Source organism: Melanerpes formicivorus, unplaced genomic scaffold (assembly GCF_026170545.1).
Source record: "Melanerpes formicivorus ecotype bairdi unplaced genomic scaffold, bMelFor1.0.p_v2 SCAF_6, whole genome shotgun sequence".
NCBI classification, from domain to species: domain Eukaryota; kingdom Metazoa; phylum Chordata; class Aves; order Piciformes; family Picidae; genus Melanerpes; species Melanerpes formicivorus.
Window position 1 is genome coordinate 10,873,734 of NW_027142358.1, and position 27,143 is coordinate 10,900,876.

Genomic DNA, 27,143 nt, shown 5'->3' on the forward strand with positions numbered 1-27,143 from the left:
GATGCCTTTTCAAATAAAATAGTATAATTGTCAGTGACCATATAGGCATATTTACACGATTTTAATAGAATTTTCAGGTTCAGCAAATTCCTTTTGTTAAGTCAAAAAAGGACGTGTAAGTTTTTATGAGATCACTCTTGCATAATAAATCCTTGGCCTTTAAAAACAGCATGGAATAACTGATTTTGCTATAGCTAGCTGGTAAATAGTTTTCACAACGTACAACTTTCATGAAGAGAACAGAAGATGGAAAATTTGGTGTCTTTTTGAGGTTTTTAATCACCACAGATTCCACCATTTCACCCCCACATTCCACAATGAGACTCGGAGACATAACAGGTGCCAGCTGGTAGTTTTTCATGTTCCTCAAACCCCAAGCTAGAATCTGTAAAATAAAATCCAGTAAGAAAGGAAAGATGAAATTAAGTCTTTATAATAAGAAAATGTGATTTGCAAAGTATTTCAAGATGGCTGTTCTAAGAAAGTTAATGGAAAAAATGAAACTCAAATTCCCTCATATTTTTCAGTATGAAGTGTTGTTTTTTTTTTCCTTAAAGCAAATACAACACTTTATGCTAGAGGACAAGATGACTATGGTTGTATTCAGTTAGTTTAAAAATAAACCATACCTCAACAGCAGTGAGCTGAACTACTGGTCTGATTCCTTGAGGTACCATGTAAAGCTTTGGTGCTCTTTGTGATGGAAGAATTGGAAGGTTAGCGCCACCCTATTAAGACACAGACATGAATATTAGTTTCTCTTATCTTCCATGCATGAAAAACCTTGCAAGTATTAAGATAATTCTTCACACTATGACTCACTCTGAAAGGATATAGGTCGTTAGACATTACATATACACACCCCCACAGAAAACTGAATACCTTGTCCTTCAAAATAAGTTCTGCAGCAAAAAGAATGTCTCCACTAGGTTTGCCATTGTTTGTTACAGGATACCAGAGCAGTTTTGGTGTGATGTCCTCTTCTGGGATTAACTTGACCATGGGGGAACAAATACTTCTTCCAAGGAATTCATCTTTACCCTGCCACCAAAACAGCAAGCATAGTCATTAATGTTAGTCTCAATTAATATAAATAAATTTAAAAGACAATCAGAGTAAAAAGCTTTCACCTACCACTTGGTCACTGTCAAAAAGTTCAATTACAACATTAGGAGGATTTTGGGCTACTGTCTGTGGGTCCCCATAGATCTCAATTTCATTAAATATGAGAGTTTGGTCCCATGTAGGATTTAGAGTTGAATGAATGATCTCAGTTGTTTTGCTTTGATGGAGGAAGGAAACATGAGCATACGGATCTGAAATATCATACAAAGATTAAAAGCATAGCATTACAGACAAACAGAGCCCCATCAAGCTGTAAGGCACAAAAGAACAATGTTTATCAAACATAAGATGTTATTTTTCTTCTGTTACTACCAGTTCTATAAGCTATTCTACATAATTTGTATTTAATAAAGCAAATTCTATTTGATTACTAAATACCTTCCTTTTATACAAGTCTCAATTAACAGGGTAATAAATGGAAATGCTGAAATGTCTTGCAAATCAGACAGGGAATATAAAAACTACAATGAAACACTGGCTGTACTGATCTCCTCTTGAAGCTTTTTTTGGTTGTCTCCACTGATATGCAACTGTACAGCCTGATAATAACACAAAAATATAATTCTAGTTGTGACTAGTTGCCAAACAAGAAATTCTCCCAGGCTATATTGCTTGGATCAAACTTTGGTTTCAAATGTTCTTATTTATAGCAACCTTTTCTTGTGAAACAGCTAAATGATTAAAGTGGTCTAGGCACAGTGTTTGTCAGACCTTTAAATCATCAAGAGCTCTGTAGAAGGTATCTGATGATGGTCATTGACATTTCCTGTACAAATTGCAATTACTAAGAGCTAGAGGCAGTTTTAAAGGTTATCTTTACATTAGTTTCAAACAGCTTCTGGCTAAGTCCATGATCAGTTTTATAAAATTTGGTTAGCTCTTCAAACTAGTTTTAGAGGACAATTAAATGCAGATGCACTAGTTTACTGCATCTGAGGTACTTATCTGGAATTCTACATATGCAAATTTATTATTGTTTCTTTGTATTGCTTTTAAGTGCTGCATATTGAAGTATGACCAAATATACACAAGCAGCTGTACAAACCTCCCCTCATTTCAGAAAACAGCAGTAAAATATGTGTAGCTCTCTGCCTTCTGTAACAAATTTACAAATGCATTACACTTAATTTTTAATTAAAACAGGGAGGCAGGGGGAAAGATAAGCTGCTCATTTTATCTTTATCTTTGGTTGAATTTATTTAAAGTGTAAAGTCATATTGTTACAGAATCTAATTTCTCAGTAGAGTATTTTAATGCTAATTAGGAAAAATTAAATACTTGATTATCTGAGTATTGGATTAGTCTGACTACCAGGATGCCAAATGAGCACACTGCTGGAATAAAAAGGGCAACAGTTACACATAATGAACACAGAAAAGCCATGCTTATTAGTAAGGTACACTGTAGTTTCCTATAATACAAAATACTGAGCACTGAGAGGCAACTGCTGATGTAACAACTGTCTAAGCTTTCTTCAGGTTAGGTTTTGTACAAGCTTCCTGCAGGACTGCTTACAATCTGTATGTAGGCTTTGGTTAGAAGAAGCCTAAGACATAAAGATCATGAAGGTCATGGGAAATTCAGACCTTACCCTTTCCGTTCCCTCACTCAGAGTTCATTTGTAGCAGCAAGTGCTGCACATTCAGCACACTTGCTTTTTGGCAGGTTCTGGGGCAGTACTAACCAAATTTGGATCATATGTAATGAAGCCGAGACTCCTTTTATGGTATAGTTTCAGTAGCTGGGGCCTACACGCAGACCTTAAGGATTTAAGATAATCTGTAGCTAAATCGATGTGTGGGAGAAGGGTTGGTTTTTTTGATAGCTTTGGAAGGCTATGGGGACAACATAGAACAACATTGAGTTACCATTTCATTGCAGAAGTGGGCTTTCTGCACCGCTAGCAAGATCTTTCCATACCTGAAAAACTGTCTTTGTCTAAAGCCATGAGATTTCTTGCCTGGTAGACATAACAGCGAAGGTGGTAAGTATATGCTCCTGTATCAAATAAAGAGAGTCCAACTGTATTATACAGACTTCTTTTCTGTAATGAATATATTCTGAGTTTATAAAAATGCCTTATACGTTTTAACTAAAACATAAGCACTGTAGTAACATTTCTGTTTTTCTCTTCTACTGACAACATGTACTAATACCAGCAAGCTAGCACCTGAGAACATTTGTTCCAAGACAACTTAAAGCAAAAAAACAAACAAACAACCAAAACACAAAAAGCCAACAACAACAAACAAACAAAACCACAAACAGAAACCTCACTAACACTATTTGGGCTTTTTTTTCACCATATCATCTATAAAAATCCTTCTATTAAAAAATTCTGCTTGAAATGGTGTGATAATCTAACTCCTCTGAAGAGAATCAAGAACTAGACATTCCTGTACTTTAAGTATTTAGTACAGTACTTGCAGGGACCTTGGAGTTTCAGTTTTAGCTATTAGCTCTAAAAAAATATTCCAAAGATTAAACATTTAAAAAAAACAAAACAACAATAAAAATCACTGCAAGCAAGGTAGAACGGCTTAAAAGGAAGATGGGTGGACAGAATGTGGCCAAGACACTGCAGCTTTTCTTTAAAAGAAGTCAGGTCTCTTTCAGTCACTGGGAAAATCTGAGCCACTCGTGGCCTCAATGAGGTGAACTCTCTCAACTCTAGCAGGAAAAGGTGCTATTTTCCTCCTATTGCAGTCATCATTTAAAAGAAACTACAATAATCTTCCTCAGCTTCTGAAAGACAAGATTTAAGATTTAGGTACCCATTCCCAGCAAGAAGATCATATTCTGTAGAGACTAAATAAAGTCAGAGATGCTCAAAAAGGATTTTGAGTCTCAGGAGTGTATGGTGTTCTCTGTACCTATTGTCTAACACTGGTGGATCCCATCTGAGTGTCCCTGCTTTTGTGAATGCCATTGCTGTGATTCCAAGCCATTTAAAGCCAATCCACATTAGTAAAGTTACAGTTTTGTTCAGTTTGCCAACACAACTACATGGCTGTCAAATACTGCTTCCTCTGGATCAGGCATTTGTCTGCCCCTGCATTGAGCTCGTTAAGTGAGCCGAACCAGCAAAAAATTAACTGTATATACATCATCTCTCCTGGCTTAGTTCCCTGCATTGTTATGGAGGGACCCTAATGCTACCTTTAGAGTTCCTCTTCTCATACAGGTTGTAAAATATCTGTATGACAGTGGACTGAAATTATTAACTTTGGTTTTCCTTTTTTTTAGTAGCAATCAGGGATCAGACAGTGATTATAATAGAAGGTATAAAAACCTAAATGTAAACCACAAGGAGCTAGGTATTAGGAGGATATTCCTTACAGTGATGGTGGTGATACAATGGAACAGGCTGCCCAGAGAGCTTGTTGATGCCCCTCCATGGAGGAGTTCAAGGCCAGGTTGGATGAGGCCTTTAGTAACCTTGTCTGATGGAAGGTGTCCCTGCCCGTGGCAGAGGGGGTTGGAACTAGACAATCTTTAAGGTCCCTTCCAACCCAAACTGTTCTACGAATCTATGAATTACAGCTTGATTTGAGACCAGGGAGAAGTAGACACCATTTGCAAAAAAGGAATTGTTAAAACAACCTACTGTCAAAGTAGCAGGAAACAAGTGGTGTATTGGCACCAAACACCTTTGTAGCTGACTCCTTAGTTTTGTCTGAACTCTTCCCTTCTCCATCATCAACACTGTTGTCTGCTCCCTGAAGTTATAGGAAAAAAGAATTACTGTGTATTTACAAACATAGAAAGGACCTGCTATAAGTGGACTGTGTGTGGGAATATACAGGTTTCAGTCTTTCCTGCAGGACAAGGAGAAATTTACTTTCTTGAGTAAATGTACTTTGAAAGATGTTTATTCATGTCCAAAGGTCATTCCTTGTTGCCACTGAAGCAGTGCAGAAATCAGATCCAGTCATTATGCCTTATTCTCCAGAGTGCCTTATATCTCAAAGTATACTAGGCGCCCTGCCAGCTTTTACCAATGAAGAGGTGGCAGGTCTTCTGCACTGATCTATGGTAAAGAAGTGCTCTAAGGCTTTGTTCTAGCAATAGCCCAGGACGTATAGACAGAAGAGAAACTGAAAGACGAATTTTTAAACTGTGGAACCAAATCACATGGAGAAACAAAATGCTGTCAGTGAATAATGGGTAAGCACTTGGCACAAAAAAAGAGAAACAAACAAACAAAAAGCATGGACTTCTGTTAATGCTATTTAGACTCAGAGTAATTATTTTAGAAAAACAAAGTAGCCTTCTCACATTACTTGCTCCAATCTGTATTTTGGTAAATACAGTTTATATATGAGGCTGTGTTCATCTCAAAACTTGAGTGACATGTGACATCCTGGCTTCTTCAACACTTTGCTGTCCTTTCTTCTGTTTGGTTGTTTACACATGCAAATATTAATCAGGAGCAGCTATTTCAGTTTCTGTTGCTTCTTGTGCTGATGTTAATACTTCTAATTTATGTGCATGAACAGCTTGAAGGATCTTTTAACTTTAATTACAGAAGGCTCATCTAATAATGTAGCCTTTTGCTATCAATATCACATAATGTAATAACAATAATTTGAAAAATAAAGAAAGAAAGATTCTCTACTATGATTTCAATGGTACCTTTCAGACTTCACACAATGTAAATGGCATTGTTTCCTCAGTTATATATCAATCTAACAATTCAGGGACTGAAACAGTTGATCTATTTATTCACTGTAAATGAACGGATGGAACGTCTAAAGGAACTTTTTTGATACTCTGTCTCTTACCAAAGCACCTTCAAGTTTAAAGATTGCTGCTGCACCATGTGTCTCTGAGGGAGCCATTTTTCTTCTCCATCGTCTCCGACGGAAAGTATCAGAACTGCGTTGTTTCCAGTGAAATTTCCAGCCAATCAAGGAAGCGTATTCCCATCCTTCTTGATCTTCATATGATGACATTCCCTGGAAGACATAAATCCCTGTTACCCACAGTGTTGTATAAATGTAATTTTAAAAACCAGGAATTGCTCTGGCAGGCATAATAATCTCATAAATCAAAGCTGGAGACACCAGTTTACAAAAAAGAAAGTAATCCAAAGAAAAGGACTGTAGTGAAAACATACCCAAAAGCACCAGCTAGATTAGCCTTGTATTAATTTTTTTTCTTTATTCAGGAAATCAGTAATCTTGTGTGGATTTAAAAAAAAAAAAGACACTCAAACTGTTACAATGTGCAAGTCTGACTGCAGCTCTCTTCTGCTTACCCTTCCTGCTGTTACTGCTTGAGCTGGATCCCTCTTACGTTTCCGCACCAGTCTTCGTCGTCGATGCGTGTGGTACATTTTCTCAGCAGCCACCCATGACTTTGGCTTAGTGTCTGGAGGAATAGTAATTCCGTATTCCCATCCTAAAACAGAACTGATTAGTTGGTATATTTCAGCAACACAAGCAAGATACAAAGAAGAAAAGCATGGGAAATAGAGTTACTCTACCTACAGAGGATGAAGCTTTAGTCACACAAGACTATTCAATATGGCAAATCCTAAATGGCTGATAGCTAGAGGGCAACTGATTACATTTTATGATAACGATATATTATGACAATAAAAATATCAACACATATACAGTACATTTAAAGTTGTTTTCTTCACATTCTTGTTTTATCACGTTAGGTGTACTGATACCACATTTTCTTACTTCACCACTGGGAAAACTCATCCTTAATTTAAAGTAAGAGTAGAATGTCCTGTGTAGTCACGCAACTCCAGCAGTTTGGCTTTTAAAGGAACACCATATATTTGAACTCTGATCATAGAAGTTTAAGAATTGTTAAACCTGTATACTGTATTTTGACTACAGCTTATATTCCAGTTTTCAGGCATCTAAGACTCAGACTTTTATTTAGATTCATCTCTTATTAAAATATTGCTGCAGACTCCTACCAGAGGTTCCAGTAAAGACAGGTATGAGTACCATTTAGTTTAAAAATCTTTTTTCCTACTCAAATAGCTATTTAATTAACCTATATTTAACAGCCATAACTATTTGAGAATTTTCAGCTGGTTTAGAACAAATTAAAATTCATGATAGTTTTGCAACATTCTTGGCTTTCCAGAATCTTCCATGGCCTTCCCTTTTGCTCTTATCATTCATTTTGGTTTTGAAGCGTCAAACCAATGTTCTTTAAGTACTTTGACTTTTTCCATGCCTGCTTTCTCACACAAATCTGCCAGTTATTCTACTCTCAACAATAAAGGAATCCTTCATACACTTGTCTGGTGTGTGACCTTTGGTCTCAGACCGGATTCACCTCTTAGCATTGCTTGGTGACTCAGGCTCTGGCTGAAGGCTCCCAGTTAAATTGCCAGATAGATCCAAACCTGGCTTTACCACATGTTTTTGGTGCAATTACTGAGGCTTCATATCTCAAGCTTCTGACTTCTCTTAAAAAAAACAACAATTGTTGACGCTGGACTTGGGGAAACTTAGATCAAACAAGGATGGATTCTATTTCCAAAAATTGCTGTTGTAAGTATATATAGAGATTTCCCAACTGGAACCTCTTGTTAAATCAACTGTTGTTTGCATTAGCCTTCATCTTTAAAAATTTGTCAAACTTTAGGCTCAAAATTTGCTGCTGCTGCAGTTAACACCACTGTACAGTTTCTTAGGTTACGTAACTCTCTCTCTACTAGGCACTTACAATACATTTATTACACATACTGTTCAAAATATTAGTACTTTTTGATCCACAAAAAGGTTCAATAAGAACAAATTAGCTTGATTCAATAGTAATTAAAATGAAAATAGAATCACAGAATCATAGAATAGTTTGTGTTTGAAAGGATGCAAAGTTCCAACCACCCTGCTGTGGGCAGGAACATCTTTTACCAGATCAGGCTGATCAAAGTTCCATCCAACCTGGGCTAGAATACTTATACTGCCAGGGTACAGGGAATCCACAGCTTCCCTAAGCAGCCTGTTCCAGTGCCTCACAGAAATAACAGAAACAGATGCAGACAGTAAACATTCTCTTAACATCATTTTATCTGACTCCTTAAGCAACTGTTTCCTTGACATTTTTTCATAGGTAAACAACCATCATGCTCAGGCCACTGCTACAGCCTTGACATGCTCAGTATAGGCTATGACAAATTGTCCTAAATAATCAACAGATAAGCAGTAAGTCTTACCACTCTCATCCACTGCTCGATTTAAATCAGATTTCCAAGCATCATCTTCCCACACCCATCCAAGAGGACACGTGAATTCACGTGGCGGTGGTGCTTTTTCTCCATTCTTTTATGTTGGGAAAACATAACAGTTCTGTGCATTAATAGATGAAATACACTGCATAGCAAATTCCAGAACTCTTTCACTTAAACCTTTACTTATCCAGTGAAAAAATATGTCTCACCACATCTGTGTAACTGTCTTCAGCTGCTTTCCATTCCCCTCCAGGATAGCGACTCTCGTTTTCATATACTTCATCAGTGAACTCAGTATGACCAGCATCGGCTTCAGTCAACAAACTGCAAGTCCGAAGTAGATATAACACTTAACTAGATGTATTTTTGTTAGCTACAGAGAATATATAGAAACAATGTAAAAAAACGTGTGTGTGTGCTGGAATTCTAGATTGTCCATCTTTGTGAGATGTCTGTTTTCTTACTAGAGTACAGTGTAGCTATTATCTATATGAGGTCTACTAATGTCCTTATAATGGCTTCCCAACACTGAAGCAACTGCAGTAGTAATAAGTAATAGAAGGAACATATTTAGAATAGAATAGAATAAACCAGGTTGGAAGAGACCTTCAAGATCATCGCGTCCAACCTATCATCCAACACCACCTAATCAACTAACCCATGTAACCAAGCACCCTGTCAAGTCTCCTCCTGAACACCTCCAGTGACGGCGACTCCACCACCTCCCCGGGCACTCCATTCCAATGGGCAATCACTCTCTCTGTGTAAAACTTCCTCCTGACCTCCAGCCTGAACTTCCCCTGGTGCAGCCTGAGACTGTGTCCTCTTGTTCTGGTGCTGGCTGCCTGGGAGAAGAGACCAGCCCCCACCTGGCTACAACCCCCCTTCAGGTAGTTGTAGAGAGCAATAAGGTCACCCCTGAGTCTCCTCCTCTCCAGGCTAAGCAGCCCCAGCTCCCTCAGTCTCTCCTCATAGGGCTTGTGTTCCAAGCCCCTCACCAACTTCGTTGCCCTTCTCTGGACTCGTTCCAGCAAGTCAACATCCCTCCTATACTGAGGGGCCCAGAACTGGACACAGTACTCGAGGTGTGGCCTCATTTAGAAGAATGAGTGACAAGCAGGGGTGTTTTAACCGCTATAATCAGGATTTGGTTTAAATAATTCCTCTTGGAAAAAGGAATAATATCATATATTTAAGTGCAGAAAACCCCAGACTGCGCAGAATGATTACATGCATCTCCAATTTTTATATCGCTAGTTATGCGCTAAAGTTGGGCAATGTACTTCCGTTTGTTCCTCTTATGCTGCTGACAGGGCAAGCAAGCAATTGACTAGTATTTTTCTAAGACATAAGTTAAAGAAATGAGAATATTAAAATCAGACAAAATAGCCTTGATTTCCACTTGGGATTCCCTGTGATTCCGAAAGGACTAAAGTACGTTCTAAAGTGCCACCTGCTGGGCAAGTAAAGCCATGCAGATGATTTTCCAGTATAAAGCTGATGCAAGGCAACAATGCACTTACACGTTATAACAGTAAGGGGTCTCCATTATCTGAGAAAATATTTCCATGCCTGTAATTTCTTCATTTCAGATTATTCATTGAACTAAAACCTGTTAACTGAATATGAAAATAAATCCATCTGTCCATATCTATTTACAGCTATACTTTTGAAAACTGGTCAAATAGCAGCATGTATTTTTCCTGTGCTGTTTTTCTAGAGTAAAAATCCTGTATTTTTTTACCATAAGACCATATGAATTTTTAAAAGGCTGCACCTATTCTTTGATGAAAAAAGGGAGAAGAATCACTTCCTCAGACTGTCTCTTCTTTGTGAAACAAGTAATTTTAAACCAAGGCTGGTTTAAAGAGTGGCAACATGAACAGCTGAACTGGCACAACTCAGGAGTTGAAAACTTCTGACAGGACCAGACTGAATCTGCTAGAGATGGGGGAGGATTGACACCTCATGAATTTCCTCTGCCAGGAGAGGAACTGTTACATGGAACCACAACCTTAGGCGTTGAGTCAGTTTGGTTAAGAAGGACAGTGGAACTTCCTGGCATCTAGTGAAAAACACAGACCCCCATACACTGTATGCAAAAGACCATGCAAACACTGTAATGGTGTTGATACAATATGAACTGCAATTTTATACTGGATGTCAAGTTTCTATCTGTGGAAAATCTAGCTATCTAAGGGTCTTGCCTGAAAGCATCACAGCAGCATCTGAGAACCTCTCACAGTGCCAAGTGATTCTCACAGTAGCTGTCCACGACTTTTTTTACCCCTATTGTAAAGATGAGGCATTGAGATAGACAGTATAAGCAATATGCCCATCGCTGCATAGCAAATTCTAAACAGTAAGTTGGTTCCTAGGAGATGATGCATTCTTTCAGTGGTACGTTTATTTCACTGTTAAAATAAAAGGTAATTTTAATTTGAGTCTCAATAACAACAGGCTTTTGCTGTCCTAGAAAGTTCAGCTTTAAATCTTGTTCTCAGTCAAGACAGAGGAGCTTTTAGTCTACACTTGGAAGTTAAACTTCTTTATCCCTACTTGTATAAAATAAATAGAAGTCTAACCTTCTTTCAGGATCAACCATCCATTCTCCTTCCCACTCCCAGCCCTTTGGGGGTAGAAAGTACTCTCTTTTCAGTTTGATTTTTCCTGTGACATCGGAAAACTTGTGCCGACCAACAAGGCCTGAAGTACCCCATTTTCCAAAAAGAAGAGCCTGATTTTCATACTGTTTGAGAAGAAAGGGAAAACAAACAAACAAACAGTATCTTAGGAACAATTAAGCTTTTTAGGAAGAGAAGGGGGGTGGGAGAAAAAAAAAAAAAAAAAAAAAAAAAAAAAAAAAAAAAAAGAGACACACTTCTCTATTACAACTGAAACACTCTCCTGTAGTTTGCCTTTCTCTGAAATTAGGTAGCCCCTTCCCACAGTAGGCTGCAATGTCATCATTAATTTCTTAAATTTTCTTCTCTGCTGCCAGGTAAACAATGCTTCCACTGCTGAACTACACTAGCCTGTAAGTTTAATGCCCACCTCCAGCTATAGTCAAACTGCCTCCAAATTAAATCTTTATTAAATAAAATTGCATTACATTATTCCAACAAGTTTCTTCTGTTCCCTAAATGCATGATCCTCTCATTCTTTTTCATCTCAAGTCTCCTCCTATTTAAAACTTCATTTTTTGCAGCATTAAAACTGAATTAGAGTCTTATGATGGAAGGTACCAGGGGCATGATTCTGATGTCAGCCTGGTTTATATGGTAATGGGATTACTCAGTTTAAAATGGTATTGAGTTTTGTTCTCATTTTCCTGTAAAATTGTTGGATTGCTGTATGAAGTGCAAAAAAATATTTAATAACTTCTTAAACTCAATACTTAAATAATGGCTCTGAACATCCACTGACTATTTTCAGTGACCTACTACAGTACTACTAAATATTTAAGTAGATGTGCAATAGTAACACAAGCCTCTGTAAAAATGTCATTTCATTAGCTATTGCAGTGATATTGGACTATATACACCATTAGGTGATGGGCCGTATGAAAGACATCTGTCATTTACCATCTTCATTCAAAATCTCTACTATATACTGTGGGAATATTTCAAGCATTTTTACTCCAGGTTTGTTAACTCTTAACATTGAAATGTTATCACAATATAGGCTTTTGTCAGCAAAATCTACTGGTTTTGACCAGCTTTTCCTGGAACAGTAAATTTTCCACTTATACAAAAGAACGATTATGAAGCAAAACGACTTTCTATCTAACTATTATTTGTAGAAGTGAAGAGGCAATTAAAATAAAAGGGTTATTCACATGCCAAAACATAATGGTCCAGATCCTAATCTTAATTACACTGATAAAAATAAAAAATAAATGTCTTCAAAATCACTGGAGTTAACCAGATTTTTACCTGATCAACCAGTTCAGAATCTGATCTGCTGAAGTTCATCTGGTAGGGACAATGGACTTGAATGAGGGCTACTTATTTCAGTATAATAAATAATATTTTCCCTTTCTGACTGGCATGAAAAAAAAAAATATACAAGAGAGCTCTATTTCATTTAATTCCTAACACTCTTATTTAAATTTAGAGTAAGAAAGGAACGGTGGACATACCATCTCTGCAAAAACACTGAATGTTCCCTCTGCAAAGCTATTAAACTTCTTTTCCACTGCACTGAGCCCAAGCCAAATGTTAATTCGCAGCTCTGCAGGCATTTTGACATCTTTTGTCTTGTCCTGGGGGTACTGGCACACAGAAAAAGAAGAAAAACATTCCCATTCAAAATTAAGAGTCAATGTAAAGGCACACGAGGAAACTTCTGGGCGTTGACATGCACTATATGATTTGCTGAACACTAGCCAAAACTTCAAATACTTTTTTGGAACTTCTCTTACTTACATTAATTATTCCCGCTGATGGTCTCCATTCAAATCCAACCCCAAAACACCAACCTCAGTAACACTTTAAAAGTCCTATCACAATTTTAAACTCCTTCAGAAAAGACTCAAAGGTTGGGTCTGATGCTTGTTCTAACAAGCATACATGAACTTTACAATTTGTGAGGTATTTTGAAGAAGCTATATACAGTTGGCTTTTCATCTGAATTTTGACACCTCATTGTTTATAGTTTATAAGGAAGACACTGGATGGGGTGCTTGGTGCCATGGTTTAGTTGATTAGATACTGTTGGATGATAGGTTGGACTCAAAGGTCTCTTCCAACCTGGTTAATTCTATTCTATTCTATATGCGTGTTTCATGCTCATGTCAGAAAACATCGCAGTTTAGGGAGTTATTTTTTAAGAGGAAAAAATACCCAGTACCTTTAAGAAGATTGTTTGGGTCTTTCCACAGTATTTACCAGATGATTCAGGGCTTGTTGTGGAATACAGCACTCGGTGTGCTGGAACACGAGCATAAGCCAGTCTTTTCTCCCCTCGGATCATCCATATGATTACATCAGGCATACTGTTTTGTGGCTGTGGATTATATGGGGGGCAAAGAAAGTTAAGAATGGCAATTAGCAAAATGTTAAAGTAATCTAATGCTTAGACACCAGAAACATAACATGGGATTTATGCCAACTTAGAATTAATAATTAACATGATGTTATGAAAAAGAGAGGAGGAGGTTTACTTTGCAAATAATGCAATGTATAGTTCTGGAAAAAAAAAAAACAAACTACAAATTCCATTGAGGTTGTTGAAAAGCTAGGAAGTTTTATTTTTATTTATTTATTATTTTATTTATTTATTTACATTCCTATATATTTTGCAAGTTTTTCTAGAGACAATTGGTACCTCACTTCCCTTATGGTGACTGTAGTGACTGATTCAAAATGCTAATACTCTGGATTGACTTGCTACATACTTAAGTGTTTGTAATGCTTCTATGTTAAAGGTAGATCACCATGAGACTCTTAGCAAAAGACAGCAAAAGCTATCTTTTTGCAGCTGTCTTTTTGCAGCTGTGTGTGCACCTTTGTATGCTAGCTGCAAAATGACTATTAGTTTTTAAAAACATCAGTGAAGTGACAATGAAAAAAGAGTCTCTAAAATCTTGTGAAAATTAATTATGAGATATCTGAGATGAAAACATAACATGATGCTGAAAACTAAAAAATCCTACAGAAACAAAGAGATTTGGTTCTATTAGAAGTGGATAACTATGGCTAACCAGCTGCAGAAGTATATCATATATCCAGCAGCCCATGAACCAGCAAAGTGACCTGCAGTTCTGGATGAAAGGAAGGAACAAAATGCTGTCATTTTAGACAGTGTAGACTCTATTCTATAAATCACGGAGTGGTTATTTCCCAACACGTGTTCTCAGCAGAGACAGCTAACACACTAGAAAGTTACATTAAAGTAAATCCTAATTACCTAGGAGAACAGGATTACTTACACAGCATATAAAATTACTGTTCTAAAGGAGTGCAGACAGTGCTTGATCAGCAGTGAACATTACACCATTTTGTGTTAGACAGCTACTTCTAAACTAACTGAATTACTGGTACTGCATGGTACTCACCTCTTCACTCAGTTGCAGTAATCTATCCAACCAATCCTCAATTTCTGACAGAGTGGCTTTCACATCAGTAGCTTCATTTCTCATCCTTGCTGCTGCTTCTCCAATCTGTTTGAGTGACTTGAGACGCATTTTTTCTATCTGAGTGTCAAGGACTGTAACATTAGATTTGCCTTCTATGAGAGGAAATGGTTTACTGAAAAGAGAATATTTAAGATGGTTAATAGTCTAAGTGGGTTTTATTTAGCCACACACGAAATAGGGGCATGTATACAGTGGCAACAGATCGAGTGTTATTATTTCTCGTGACTGAAAACCACCAGAACAATGCTACAGTATCTATTTGTGCAGAAATTTCCACCTGACAAAGTGTTTATAGTAAGCAAGGAAAATTGCTTGCATAACAAGCATCAGTGCAGAACGGCTTGAGGTCTGTGTTTTAATATAATCACTGCTAACCAAACCAAGTAAAACCCATTTCTCTATATATTCAAATTAGAAAATTATTGTTTCAGACTGTGTGTTTCAATGATTAAACCACTGCCTTTAGACCAAGATTAGGTTCCTTTCCTTCACTGGAAACTGTAAATTACAGAAACTCAATATACAAATACAGCTTGTGGCTAAGACTAAAATTGTCTAACCCTCTGGCATAAAAACACCAAACTCAAAGAAATTCATGACAACTTCTGAGTCACTAGAGGGCAGAATAACCATCCAGTGAAACCAAGAAATCCTACAGCATTACAGTCGAGCCCAGGAAAAATTGTTTAGCTTTTTTTGCAGTGGTGGAAGATGCATGGGAGCTAATTTGATTTGTATTATCCAGGTGCTACTTCTCCCTAATTGCCGAGTAATAAAATATTCTATACAATACTGGAGTGAATTAATAACAGTGCAGATGTGTGTTAGGAGGATGGGTTGGCATAACTAATAAAACCTGAAGTTTCTGCACCCGCTAGATGGCTCCATGTGACAATAGTTTCCCCTTCATATTTTGCTTTCCTAAAGTACGTTAGTTCTTAGTAGTTTATATTTTCACATAAGCTTTCCATCATGTAATTCTTTGCTAGTCTATACTGTTCTCCACTGTTTGCTTTTTCTTCTGTTCACTTTTATATTGAGTCTACAGCTCGATGAGTTTGTTCTCTCCTGCCACATTCTCTGTTATTTCCTCACTTTCCCTTTCCTTTTCCTGTGCTGTTTCATCACTGACTTATCTAATGGTTTTCAAGAGTCTCTCCCCACCTACTAATCTTTCCCATACAATTTCTTCCTTTCTATTTGGAATTTATTCTCCGTCAAAACCTCAAAGTCCTGACTCCTATTGCTTTCTCTAAACACTCCATACATGCAGACATGTTGACTAAAGGCTAATTCAGAGTATCTTCTTAATGCTCCTTGAACAATAAATAGTTTTAAATTTTTTTATTGTGGCCTTACAAGTAAATAACAGAATTTCTTCCCTCCTCAGTTTCAGAAATAATATTGAAACATGAGTTAACAAACATACACGAATAAGTCTAAAGAAGGCAAGATGGTAAAAGAGCAGAAGAGATCCACAATTTCACATTTTTTGCACAGTCCTGCCTTAGATTTGTTTTTCAAGAGATGCTGTTATATTACTAACAGTAAATAAGATAAAGGAGAATTTCAAAACTAGGTGGATGACTTCACCAGCATTTGGAATTCCAGTTCATGAGGTAATCAGTTTTATAGTCCTTAGAATTTGTTTTCTGACTTAGCAAAGGCAATTGCAAAGATTCTAAGCAGGCCTAGAATGATAACATAAAAGATAAAAAAGGAACTTTTACCTTATATCTTCTGTAAGTTCATCAATCAGTTTCAACCATAGCTCAGCTAATTGGTTTTCAGGTATTTTAGACTGCATTCCTGATTTTAAGGTGGCCAAGTTGGATTGCTGAAGGATTTAAATGAAGAGGAATTGCACATATAAACTTCCATAGTCAATATACATTTCAAGACTTTAATCATGTTTATTTGTATGTATAAAGTCCAAATAAAATAAAAGACTCAAATGTTCAAACCTGAGCCATATTTAACAGGACTATTCATATATTGTTCCTCACTGCATTTAACAATACATGATACCACATCTAAATTCCAAAGCAAGTAACATTTCTACAGACATGCCTCTAACCAGCACTGAGGCTTCTTCCTTCCTTCCCTGGAAACTTTCAAAACCTGCCTGGATCCATTCCTGTGAGGCCTGTCCTAGGGGATCTTGCTTTGGCAGGGCAGTTGGACTCGACCTCTAGAGGTCCCCTCCAACCACTAATATTCTGTGATTCCTGTGGGAATTCCCTGAAAATTCAAGCAAGAATGTGCTGGGCCTTGCCAGAATACAGACCTATGATTAGCAGTGCCATTTGTTACAATGAGCTACATTTAATTTTGAAAAGGAAAAAGGAGGGAAAAGTGTCAGAAAACTGTTTCCTAATTTGCCCCAAATGTCACTTTGTCGTTCCAGTTCTAAATGAAAAAATAAACAAGACAAACCACGCTAAAAATGAAAAGCATATAAGCAAAAGAAAGATCTTACCAGCCTTTCAGCCATGTTTAGGATTACATTCACAGGGTCTAACCTATGACTTATGTCCTCCCAAAAAGAAGTCAGCGTTACAACTGGTTTTGTGTTTGCCCATGGCAAGTAGTAATAATAATTACCTGGTGTGAAATATTGAAATATTTGTATGTTAGTGTTAGAATTCATGGCAGGGATACATATTGTACATTGCACATGCTGCTACAATTCTTTCATTTATGTAGCTAGTCCAAATTTATCAAAAGGTTTGTGTTTTTCAGTCACTGCAGCATCTGCTGAATGGTAAACTTTCAAACTCCAATAGTATTTTTTCAGTGAGTTGTCTGTTATCAAGGTCATTATTATTTCCCATAATTGAACACTGTAGATAGTACATTAATGTAAGTGTATCTCTGAAATAGAGTATTAAAATATTTTCCAGCATAAACCTGATTATTTAATACACAGAAAAAGAATTCCTACTGTTTGCAGTTAATAAAAAAGTTACACCGAAAATATATTTTCCTGCAATTCATCTAGGTTGTTTTCTTCTAAGCTGCCAGACACCTGGTTTAAAACAAGTTTTTATTTTATTCTGAATCAGAATGTTCAAAAGGTGTTTACCCTATTTAATCCCTAAATTTTAGGCACCTTAAAATAGTGTGACTTTTTCCTGCCAGTTTTTCAGATCTGCTATATGGCTGAAAGATTTCACTGAATTCTGTTAAGTATTTCTTTAGTAACCCCAGTGGGCTTTGCAGCCTAACCACTGCAAATGTAACTTAAATCTAATCTCAAAACCTGTGAGGAGTCACACTTTCTTTTCTCTCATATTTGCAATGTTTTTAATACAGTTAGGGATGTCATTCCAAAGCTGTAAAATAGCAGGAGTTTACATAATTTTATACCCATACTAGATGCATCCTTACCATCAAAAACAGCACGACTGTACTGAGTTGTTGATGCCAAAGGTTTACAGGTTGTATCAAACTTGTTGCCATAGTTGCCAATGCTAACTTCAAACTGGATAGGCTCACCAGTGTCTTGCAGCATGGTAGCAGAATGAAACACAGCAGCCAAGGAGAATTTCCTTCTACGCTGGTATTTCTACAAAAAAGAGCCTTTTTATTTGCATTTCAGTGTTTGCAAAACAGGATCCACAATAGCAATTTCTTAGTGGAAATAATAATGTAAATATTTTTTTGGTTTTTGAGAAGCAATCAAAAAGATCTGTTTATAATAAATTATGGTATTAGAGATTACAAGAAAATGTTTCAAATTAAGATTTCATGCTACAAGCGTATGTCATTTTTGTAGCCACACCATCAGTGCCCACCTCTCTTAAGTCTGAGATTCAACTCAGTTGAATTGAAACCATTTCAGTAAGATAGATCATTCTCAAAAAGTAACAAGCCACAGCACATCTCCATTACCAACACTGACTACAAAACAAGGACTTACCTCAACAACCAGTAAGTCATCATTAGGAATCGTCTCTAACTTTTTATTAACAGGTTTGCTTTCAAATAGTGTAGACAGTTCAACCAGAATTCTCCCTCTATAAGCAACTCCTTCTCCCTGTAACATAATCACACATGGAATTAAAATTTGTATATTTCTCCTAAGGTAGCATACTTTAGCTTTACATGAAAATCTGGGTTCTCTGCAGAGGCAAGGACAAATAAAATGAAGCAGTTGGATTTAATCAACACTAGAGGTAAAAAATTATATTTATGAAAACAAGGAAATAAGAAACACAAATGCATACAGAGGTAGATAGTGAAAACCATCAAAACCAATGCTGCTCCTTCAAAACCACCTTTAAAACCAAAACAGATAACAATGGAAAATACTATCATACTTATCAATCATACTATTTTATAGTAAAGAAGCACTAGGAGGAGTACAATGTGAAACCAAAACCACATTAAAATTACTCATTCGTTGCTTAAAGCAAATCAAGGATAATTCTTTTATTAAAAAACAAAGAAACTGACCTTTCCAAAGTTTAACTCATCATACGGATCTGGAAATCCAGTGTATTCCCTCGGGCTTCCATAAAAGTTTAGATAACAAGGTCCAAAGGTTGGCAAAAAGCCAACTTCAGTATCTCCTGTGTTTGCTAAAAGAAAACATTATCATTATATTTCTGTTAATTATAATTCAGAGCCAGAAAAGCGATTAACATTTTTATAAAACCCAGCAGAAAAAATGTTAGATATTAGTTGGGTATTAGTTATTAGTAAAGTCAGAACACTTCATCCTCTGGGTATGCTGTATGACTTTAAAGTAACTATACCAGTGACCAGCTGTACTTGTTCCTAATCCCCTCCTTCAATCCCTCAATACTTACTAGGTACTGCTTCATCCAGTAAACCCCCCCCAGAATACACAGAACTTCTGCCCCGCTCCAAGAATCAGATTTTCATTTATGTGAAAGAGTAATACACTTGTGTTAACAGAAAACATGTTTTCTAGAAATAAATGGAACTGAACAAAACATCTGCAATCACTTAAATGCATAAGTCCCTTATATAGCTACAAAACACTCCAGTGAGAAAAAACCCTACTGTTTAGCACAGTTAATCCTACTGTTCTAATTTTTAGTACGAATCACAGACTACTGCAAACTCTAATTATAACTGGTGCATTATTTCTCTCAAACCCCCCCTGTCACTAAACTAAAATTCATTCAGGACTTAAAGTCTTCAAATTGTGTCAAGTCTCATTAAATTTTGATGACAATAAACTCTGATCTGTATACCCTTCGTATTTCACAACAAAACTGGGAAATTTTAATCTGCTAAATATAGCTTAAAAAAAACCCAAGCAACAAAAAACAACTGTCAGTTTAAATAGCTAAGATAGGAAGCTGAACACCAAATCTATTGCTTATTTTCAGGTACTTAAAATATCTAAGAACTTTGTGTTTTTGTATTCCAGTATCTGAATACCAGTATTCCGGTAGCTGAAGGGGGCTTATAAGAAGGCTGGGGAGGGACTTCCTAGGATATCAGGTAATGATAGGACTAGGGGCAATGGAATGAAGCTGGAGGTGGGGAGATTCAGGCTGGATGTGAAGAAGAAGCTCTTCACCATGAGAGTGATGAAGCCCTGGAATGGGTTGTCCAGGGAGGTGGTCGAGGCTCCATCCCTGGAGGTGTTTAAGACCAGGCTGGATGAGGCTCTGGCCAGCCTGATCTAGTGCAAGGTGTCCCTGCCCATGGCAGGGGGGGTGGAACCAGATGATCCTTGTGGTCCCTTCCAACCCTGACTGATTCTGTGATTTTTAAGAGTGTTACAGTTTTTAGCAGAAAAAAATAATATAGCAAAGTCTTATTGTATTACTAGTGTTATCTTTTGGGGTTGCAGTCATGCCTTGCAAATTTAAAAGATGAATGAGTTTCTAAGAAACATTTTTATAAGCACATTAAAATCTACACTTTGGCAAGTAGCAATCAAATACATGCAAAGACTATTGACTGATAAATCTGATGAGTAGTGCAAAGGGAACAAGGCAAGCAAAGCACACACAGAAAAATATGCATAGTTTTGTGCAATCAGGAAAGTTTTTATATTCTTTTCCTTCTTGTATCCTAGCTTTTGTCTTTGAACAAATTATCATGGTATTAAAAAAATAAGAAAAAAATAAATAAAGGAGAATTGGGTTCTATGCCTTGCAAAAGGTATCACTGCAGCACAAAGACGTATGACAGGAAAGGATAGCTGACAATAAAGGGTTATGCTTTCTGTGACTGTGCCCCTGTGACTACTGAGTGACACAAGTGGAAGGAACACGGTCTCAACACAGTCACATAAAGTCAGCAAAATAAAAAATGGAATTTTGCAGTTCTCTATTTTCTGTTTGGATACTTTCACATCCTGACACTAGAACCAGAAACAGATCAAAATTTGAATGAAAAGAATTCAGACTCTTGTTGGAATACTGTCCTTTTACAAAAAATTTCTAACACTGAAGTTCTCACATCACATCTCAGTAGGACAAGATTTAAGGTATAGTTCTGTGATGAATTCATACATTCACTATTTACTGATGCAAATAAACAGAACATATATTTAAAAATGAAACATAAAAACCTTCCCAAACCTGGAAGAGAAAGAATATTCATTTGTGTTTGTTGTTATTTATGAAGCTGATCACATATTACAGAAAATAATTCAAACTATTATTTCAGCCTGTAACTTAATATTATACTATTAAGACAAAAAGATAATGAATTAAATGTTTGTGTTGATGTTGCCTTCCAAATGCACTCCAATTGTATTTATTTCTAGCTATGTAAATATTTACCACAGTCATTCAAAACTGGATGCCAATGTTGAGAGTTACATAAAAAGCCCTCTCTTGAGGTTTTAACAGAATCAGGTTTCATTGTCCAGACTTTATTTATACAACTAGCTAAGCATAAGCAAAACAGCCACTAATTATTTTAGGCAGTTATATACTTCAGCAGGGCTGTGCAGCTCTGAATATAGTAGCAATCTCATAGTCAAGTTAAAAACTGAAAGCCATTGTTAGATAAGCACGCAATAATTGAAGCAACTGCACACTCAACTCAAACACAGCTTAAAGCACCAGCCAAATACCACACCAGCTCCAGTGCCAAAACTGTTTTATACAGTCAGTTATGTTTGATACTCTTTAATCATCATGTTGAAGTCTTTTAGACAAGTAGTTATTTAATTTTTTTAGGTTTTTTTTCAATGATGATTGGCTTTTCTTTGGCAGTACTTCTCAGTTTGGGCAATGGAAAGCAAAATCAGTAACAGACAAGATATAAACCTTCATATGACGAAGCCCCTGCTCCCGAAGATGAAAATTCTATATTGCGAAAAGAGAAGAAGTTACATGACAAGTGACAACACCATTTTAAAAACAAGCACATCACAAAGCAATCAGCTTTAAAAATAAAGTTGAAGGCTGAGAAGTAAAGAAGTTCATGTGGGCTAGAATTTTGCTTCCTTATTAAAATATGAAGTTATTACTCTTCTTGTACAAATTTCAAAGCAGCGAGTTAAAAAAAAAGTATGCAACTGCTTCAGCTTTGTATAGTTCTTCATCCCACAAAATAATATTTTAACAATTATTTTAGAAGAACATTAAGAATATTTAAGAAAACCGCTACATTTCAGGGCCCATCTTGAAGGTATTCTATTCTATTCTATTCTATTCTATTCTATTCTATTCTATTCTATTCTATTCTACTCTTAGTGTACTGAAGGCTAGTTCAGTTTCTCAATCCCTTAGAAGTCAGAAGAGGGTTCAGGCACGGCACTGACCTCAAGGGAATATAATAGAAACTGTGATTTTACATGGAAACAACTTATTTCAATATCAGCACCTGAGCAGAGAAGGCATACAAGACAAATTTTTCTCAGTACTAAGCATCTGGACTTTCAAACCCAGGAATTGATGACTGTGGACTCAGCAGCAGTTCAAGTTACACACTTCTGTCAGGTGTCTCCCCAGAGCTGAATCTTCCCTAACAGACCAACCCTTCTGTCTTTGATTTCCCATTGCCTTTTCCTGTAACCCTCTGGTTTTGTGTGGGATATACTAAAAGAATGTTTGCACAAAGTCTTACTTTAATAATAGTACTTCTAAGAGGAAAGGGTTATAACCTGGAAGTTGTATGACTGAAAATACAGTTCTATCCAGCAAGATAAATACTTGGCTTAAGAACAAACCAGTCTGTCTCTGAAAAGAACACATCATACATTTCATAAACACAACAGAAAAATTAGTAATTTAGATTCCTATTGTGACAATGCTGAAAATGGTTTTGAGCCAGTATCCTTCAACCTAGTGTAGATGATCAGATAAACAAATGTTAAGCCTGTTTTAGCCATGAACTTTACAAGTCTGTATGGACAACTAATATGTCACACTATGCTCTTTAAAAAGAAAAAAATGCTTATTCTGGCAAATTAACACAGAATCCTTGTCATGGAACTGTCTCAGTTGTATTAAAGATCTTGGTATAAAAAGACGAGAAGATCACAGATACAAGTCACAGAGAAATAATCAATAATCACAGTATTATAAATATTTCTAGTATTTCCCAAAATCATGGTACAATGAAAGTTTCTTATAATATTGTAAAGGGAGTGTTATTACAAAAGTATTTCCCAATGGGGACAATATGTTAGGAACTTAATATCCTGACTAACTAAATTTGCTTTCTTGCAGTTAATCTGTTTTGGTTTTAAGCATCTATGGAATTGTATATCCAGTTGTCTATACTGATTGAAAGAAGTTAATTGCCTGCCATCATAACATTGAAATTAACTTCTCATTCAGTGAAGCTACTAAAACAAGGGTTACTAAGTACTCGTTTGGAGCACTTAATGCAATGACATGCAGTGTTCATTTCTAGTAAGCTACTGATCAGAGCAGAGAGTGATGCAAGTTCCTCCCAGCATCTGAAAGTGGCATAGTAGTATATAGGAAATGAGCAGCTGGTTCTACACAGTTCCTGCCAGCTAACTACTCAGGAACACTCCTCAGCTTTTAGATTTTCTGCCCAGAGAAACAACAGGCATGCTTATAAGGTGGAAAAAGAAGTCTTGTCTACTAGTGCCCAGTGAAGTAATGCTTCTGAAACAGTGACTTTGTACGCGTTTGAAATTAACTATCTTATTAAGTGTTTTAGTAAATTTCCACATCTTACTCATGGTAGATTGTCATAAGACAGTTTTCTGAATTTGGGAAAGTACTCACAAATCTGAATAATTCCTTAAACATGTATAAAAGAACACTGAATTTTTAATTAGTTACTGCTATTTCCATGATGATATGATTTAAACAGTATCTTTTTTTAGGAGCATTGTTTTGAAAACTCCAGGAACAGATTATCTTGTTGCCACAGAAGTGAGCAACTACACAAAAAAATAGACTATTCCTTATAACACATAGAAATACACTACATTACATACTGCTCCATCAATTACCTTCAACTTCTCCTCCAGAAGAAGCAATTTTTGAAAGACTTAAATATGTTGTTCCTACTACATCATTTTTTGTTAGACGATCCCTACAAAAAGAAAGCCAGAAAGATTACATTTAACTATAATGCAGGTCATCCTACAGACAAACAAGCTACCAGTGCCTTACACACACTCAAAGATGGTGTACACACACTTCACATCAACTGGAATGCTTTAGTATCATTAACACAGATGGTAATGGCTAGTCACAAGAGTCAGCTGTATCATGAACTTGACTTTTCTTCATTTAATAGATTTTACCTCATCTACTACTTTGATTAAAAGTACAAACTCACCAGTCAACAACTGCAAGTTTTATTTTCTCACACATTGAGGGAAACTGAAAAAAAAAAAGCAATATAAAATAACCCATTATATATTTCACCTGTGATGTTAGTGCCCTAATTTCCAAAAGGATGTCTGTTTTCTACAGAAAAAAGATAAAAACCCTGACCTTGATTTGAAGGTAAATAATTTGATTCCACTCTGGATTAGCATTTTTCTCAATTATATTTGTGCAAACCTGTAAAAAATGAAATACAGCATACCTGAGATGAAACAGACAAAAAAGTATACATGAACTACAATATAGGACATATCACACTCAGTTTAGTATGATCAAGGTAATGATAATTCCTGAGCGGTTTATGCTGCAATAAGCCATTAGTCTCCAATTGGTAAATACTGCTAAACCAGTCTGCATATGCGCAGTGTTTAAATCTAAGACTGGAGTTACCCCACAGGAAAAAAGCTTGTTATTTCCACTAGCTACACTTCAATGTGTTTCCACGCCACACTGATCACTTTTATCACAAACTGAGACTACAGAATGACTTAATTCCAGCTTGCTTTATGCAGATTTTAGAGTAGATGAAGAACATATTCTATGACAGAGCCAATATTATTTGCTAATCATGTCTTTTGAATATTCTCTACATTACTGACTAACATAATAAACGGCTAACATCTTAAGAAAAAAAGATTGGCTAGCAAGGAATGTAGATTGTGCAACTGTACTGCACCTCTAATTCTATTCTGCATCCTATTCTGAGGAAAATATATTCATAGATTTACAGAATGGCTTGCGTTGGAAGGGATCTTAAAGACCATCTAGTTCCAACACCCTGCCATGGGCAGGGACACCTACTGAACAAGGTTGCTAAAGGCCTTGTCCAACCTGCCCTTGAACATTTCCAGATAGGGGGCACCCACGACCTCTCTGGGCAACCTGTTCCAGTGTCTCACACCCTTACTGGAAGGCCACTAAAAGGTCTCCCTGGACCCTTCCCTTCTTCAGGCTGAACAGCCCTAGGTCTCTCACACTGTCCCCACAGGGAATGTGCTCCAGCCCTATGATCATCTTCCTGGCCCTGCTCCAGCAGTTCAATATTCTTCTTAAGGTGGGGGCACCAGAATACATTAGTAACATACAAAGTAAGGTGAAAAAACCCCCAACAAACAAACAATCAGAACAACTAGTAGGCGAGCAGTTTGGCACCCATCAGTTCCCAGCATTTAGTCATACATTCTATTTACTAGTCAACAGCTTTACACTCATTCTCTTGTACCTTGTAGTTTGACCTTGTTTTATGAAGTTTAGGGTTAATGCTTTTATATTTCTATTATTGCAGTAAATTTAACCATTTATACTGGCATGCAAACTATTATAGGAATGCAAAGATTCAGGTATTTACTAAATTACCTTTTTCCCAGCAAAAGAAACTTCTACAAATGGATCTACCAGGTTTTTCTTGTCGGCTTCCCCTCCAAATATCTCCTTCACAGTCTGTGCAAAAGCATCATCCACTGGAGAATTGTCAAAGAAGAAATTAAGGTTTATGCTTATTTATATATTCAGCCTAAACAGTAAATTACCCATAGTAATCCCACCAAAATCAACCAGCTAACAGATATCTAGGTAGGTTAAAATCTAATTTGATAAATAAATTCTGAATAGTGTTGCTGGTAAAAATTGAGGATTTAGGCTTAGGAGCAATTTCAAGAATATAAATTTTTTTTTAAACATCATAAAGAGTGTTCATGTGCTCCTGAATTTAGAGACACAGTTGTATTTAAAAATGTTATGCATGTACCTATGGATATTTGTTCTCATAGGTGAGAAATTATGCTAAGAAGGGATGAAAAAAGCTATGAGAAAACACATATAGGATATGGTGAGAGAAATGGCCTTCTCAGCAATATAGGGTTGATAAGTAAAATCTCACTACACAAATTAAGGTCAAAGTGCTTGCAAAGTTCCAGGTGCTCCAAGGACATTTATTAAAGCTTTATGGTGTTCAACTTAAAACCCACAAACTCCAAGCAGCTTTCTGAGGTACAATCAGTTCTTAGATACTTATTTCCTCTGACCACTCAGGAGCAGGAGGCCATCAGCATGACTACTTATCTACTGGGATGTAAGCAGCCTTAGAAAAGAGGACTGCAGGCAACCAGCTGTCTGATAAGTTTTCAAGAATTGGCAGGGATTGGGATCCAACACAACACTGACACGTGCACAGTATACTGGAGCTAGACATACACATCCAACATCCAACTTATCTGCAGATCAGCTGTACTTGAACGTTAGTTACATGCATGTAACTTCTGCAGCTGGAGAAGCACTAATGAAGGTGACCCTTTCCCACTACTAGAAGCTGGGTGGCCTACTCAGCAACAGATGAACACTACTAATTGAACACATTAAATTACCCTTCACAAGAATTACGTAGAGTATTACAAAGGGACATGAAATGGGCCACTTAAGCAATCACAGAATTATTGGCTAAAATGAAAATGTAAAACACTCAAGATGCTTTATGTTCAAGGAATGTTTCTGGAGAGTTAACACAAGTATTTCTAATAGTAAGAAGCTATGTACTTTGTGGAATGTCCTCAGCTCTGTAAATTTTGAGAAGGAAAGTGACCCATCTAAGTGCAGTTCCAGCAGGTAATAACAGATTGCTTTCCACATCATCACTTTCGTTGTCCCTTTCCCTTTTTTCAACCTGTTGGGAAATAGAGTGATACATAGTATCTGGTAGATAAAAAAGCATAATGTACAGAATTAAGGTGATTTGTTAAACAGGTACCCACAATACTCTTCAGACAGAAGACTGTTGTCAGTTTCATTATACAGAATGAGATTCCTTATAATGCCAAAATTATTCACAAAAATTAATTCTAAACTCTTTTATTGACACTATTGT

General features: G+C 36.6%; 1 protein-coding gene across 7 annotated transcripts in view; it reads right to left on the reverse strand.

Moving 5' to 3' along the window:
• Positions 1 to 27,143, reverse strand: part of MYOF (myoferlin) — a 69,676-nt gene that overhangs the window by 15,817 nt on the left and 26,716 nt on the right. For 5 of the 7 annotated variants that reach the window (XM_068139659.1, XM_068139658.1, XM_068139660.1 and 2 more), the window contains exons 12-36: positions 26,816 to 26,942; positions 25,640 to 25,743; positions 24,392 to 24,460; positions 24,234 to 24,277; positions 23,902 to 23,984; positions 21,734 to 21,772; positions 18,927 to 19,051; positions 18,391 to 18,507; positions 17,859 to 18,036; positions 16,948 to 17,072; positions 16,199 to 16,305; positions 14,388 to 14,580; positions 13,181 to 13,336; positions 12,471 to 12,602; positions 10,915 to 11,078; positions 8,539 to 8,653; positions 8,315 to 8,420; positions 6,386 to 6,528; positions 5,910 to 6,083; positions 4,733 to 4,844; positions 3,046 to 3,123; positions 1,135 to 1,316; positions 883 to 1,041; positions 630 to 728; positions 224 to 385 (exon numbers count right to left, since the gene is read on the reverse strand). In XM_068139659.1, coding sequence (XP_067995760.1) covers positions 224 to 385; positions 630 to 728; positions 883 to 1,041; positions 1,135 to 1,316; positions 3,046 to 3,123; positions 4,733 to 4,844; positions 5,910 to 6,083; positions 6,386 to 6,528; positions 8,315 to 8,420; positions 8,539 to 8,653; positions 10,915 to 11,078; positions 12,471 to 12,602; positions 13,181 to 13,336; positions 14,388 to 14,580; positions 16,199 to 16,305; positions 16,948 to 17,072; positions 17,859 to 18,036; positions 18,391 to 18,507; positions 18,927 to 19,051; positions 21,734 to 21,772; positions 23,902 to 23,984; positions 24,234 to 24,277; positions 24,392 to 24,460; positions 25,640 to 25,743; positions 26,816 to 26,942 — 3,093 coding nt within the window. The remainder of the gene's footprint in view (positions 1 to 223; positions 386 to 629; positions 729 to 882; positions 1,042 to 1,134; positions 1,317 to 3,045; positions 3,124 to 4,732; positions 4,845 to 5,909; positions 6,084 to 6,385; positions 6,529 to 8,314; positions 8,421 to 8,538; positions 8,654 to 10,914; positions 11,079 to 12,470; positions 12,603 to 13,180; positions 13,337 to 14,387; positions 14,581 to 16,198; positions 16,306 to 16,947; positions 17,073 to 17,858; positions 18,037 to 18,390; positions 18,508 to 18,926; positions 19,052 to 21,733; positions 21,773 to 23,901; positions 23,985 to 24,233; positions 24,278 to 24,391; positions 24,461 to 25,639; positions 25,744 to 26,815; positions 26,943 to 27,143) is intronic. The other 2 variants (XM_068139661.1, XM_068139662.1) reach the window with 1 other exon arrangement.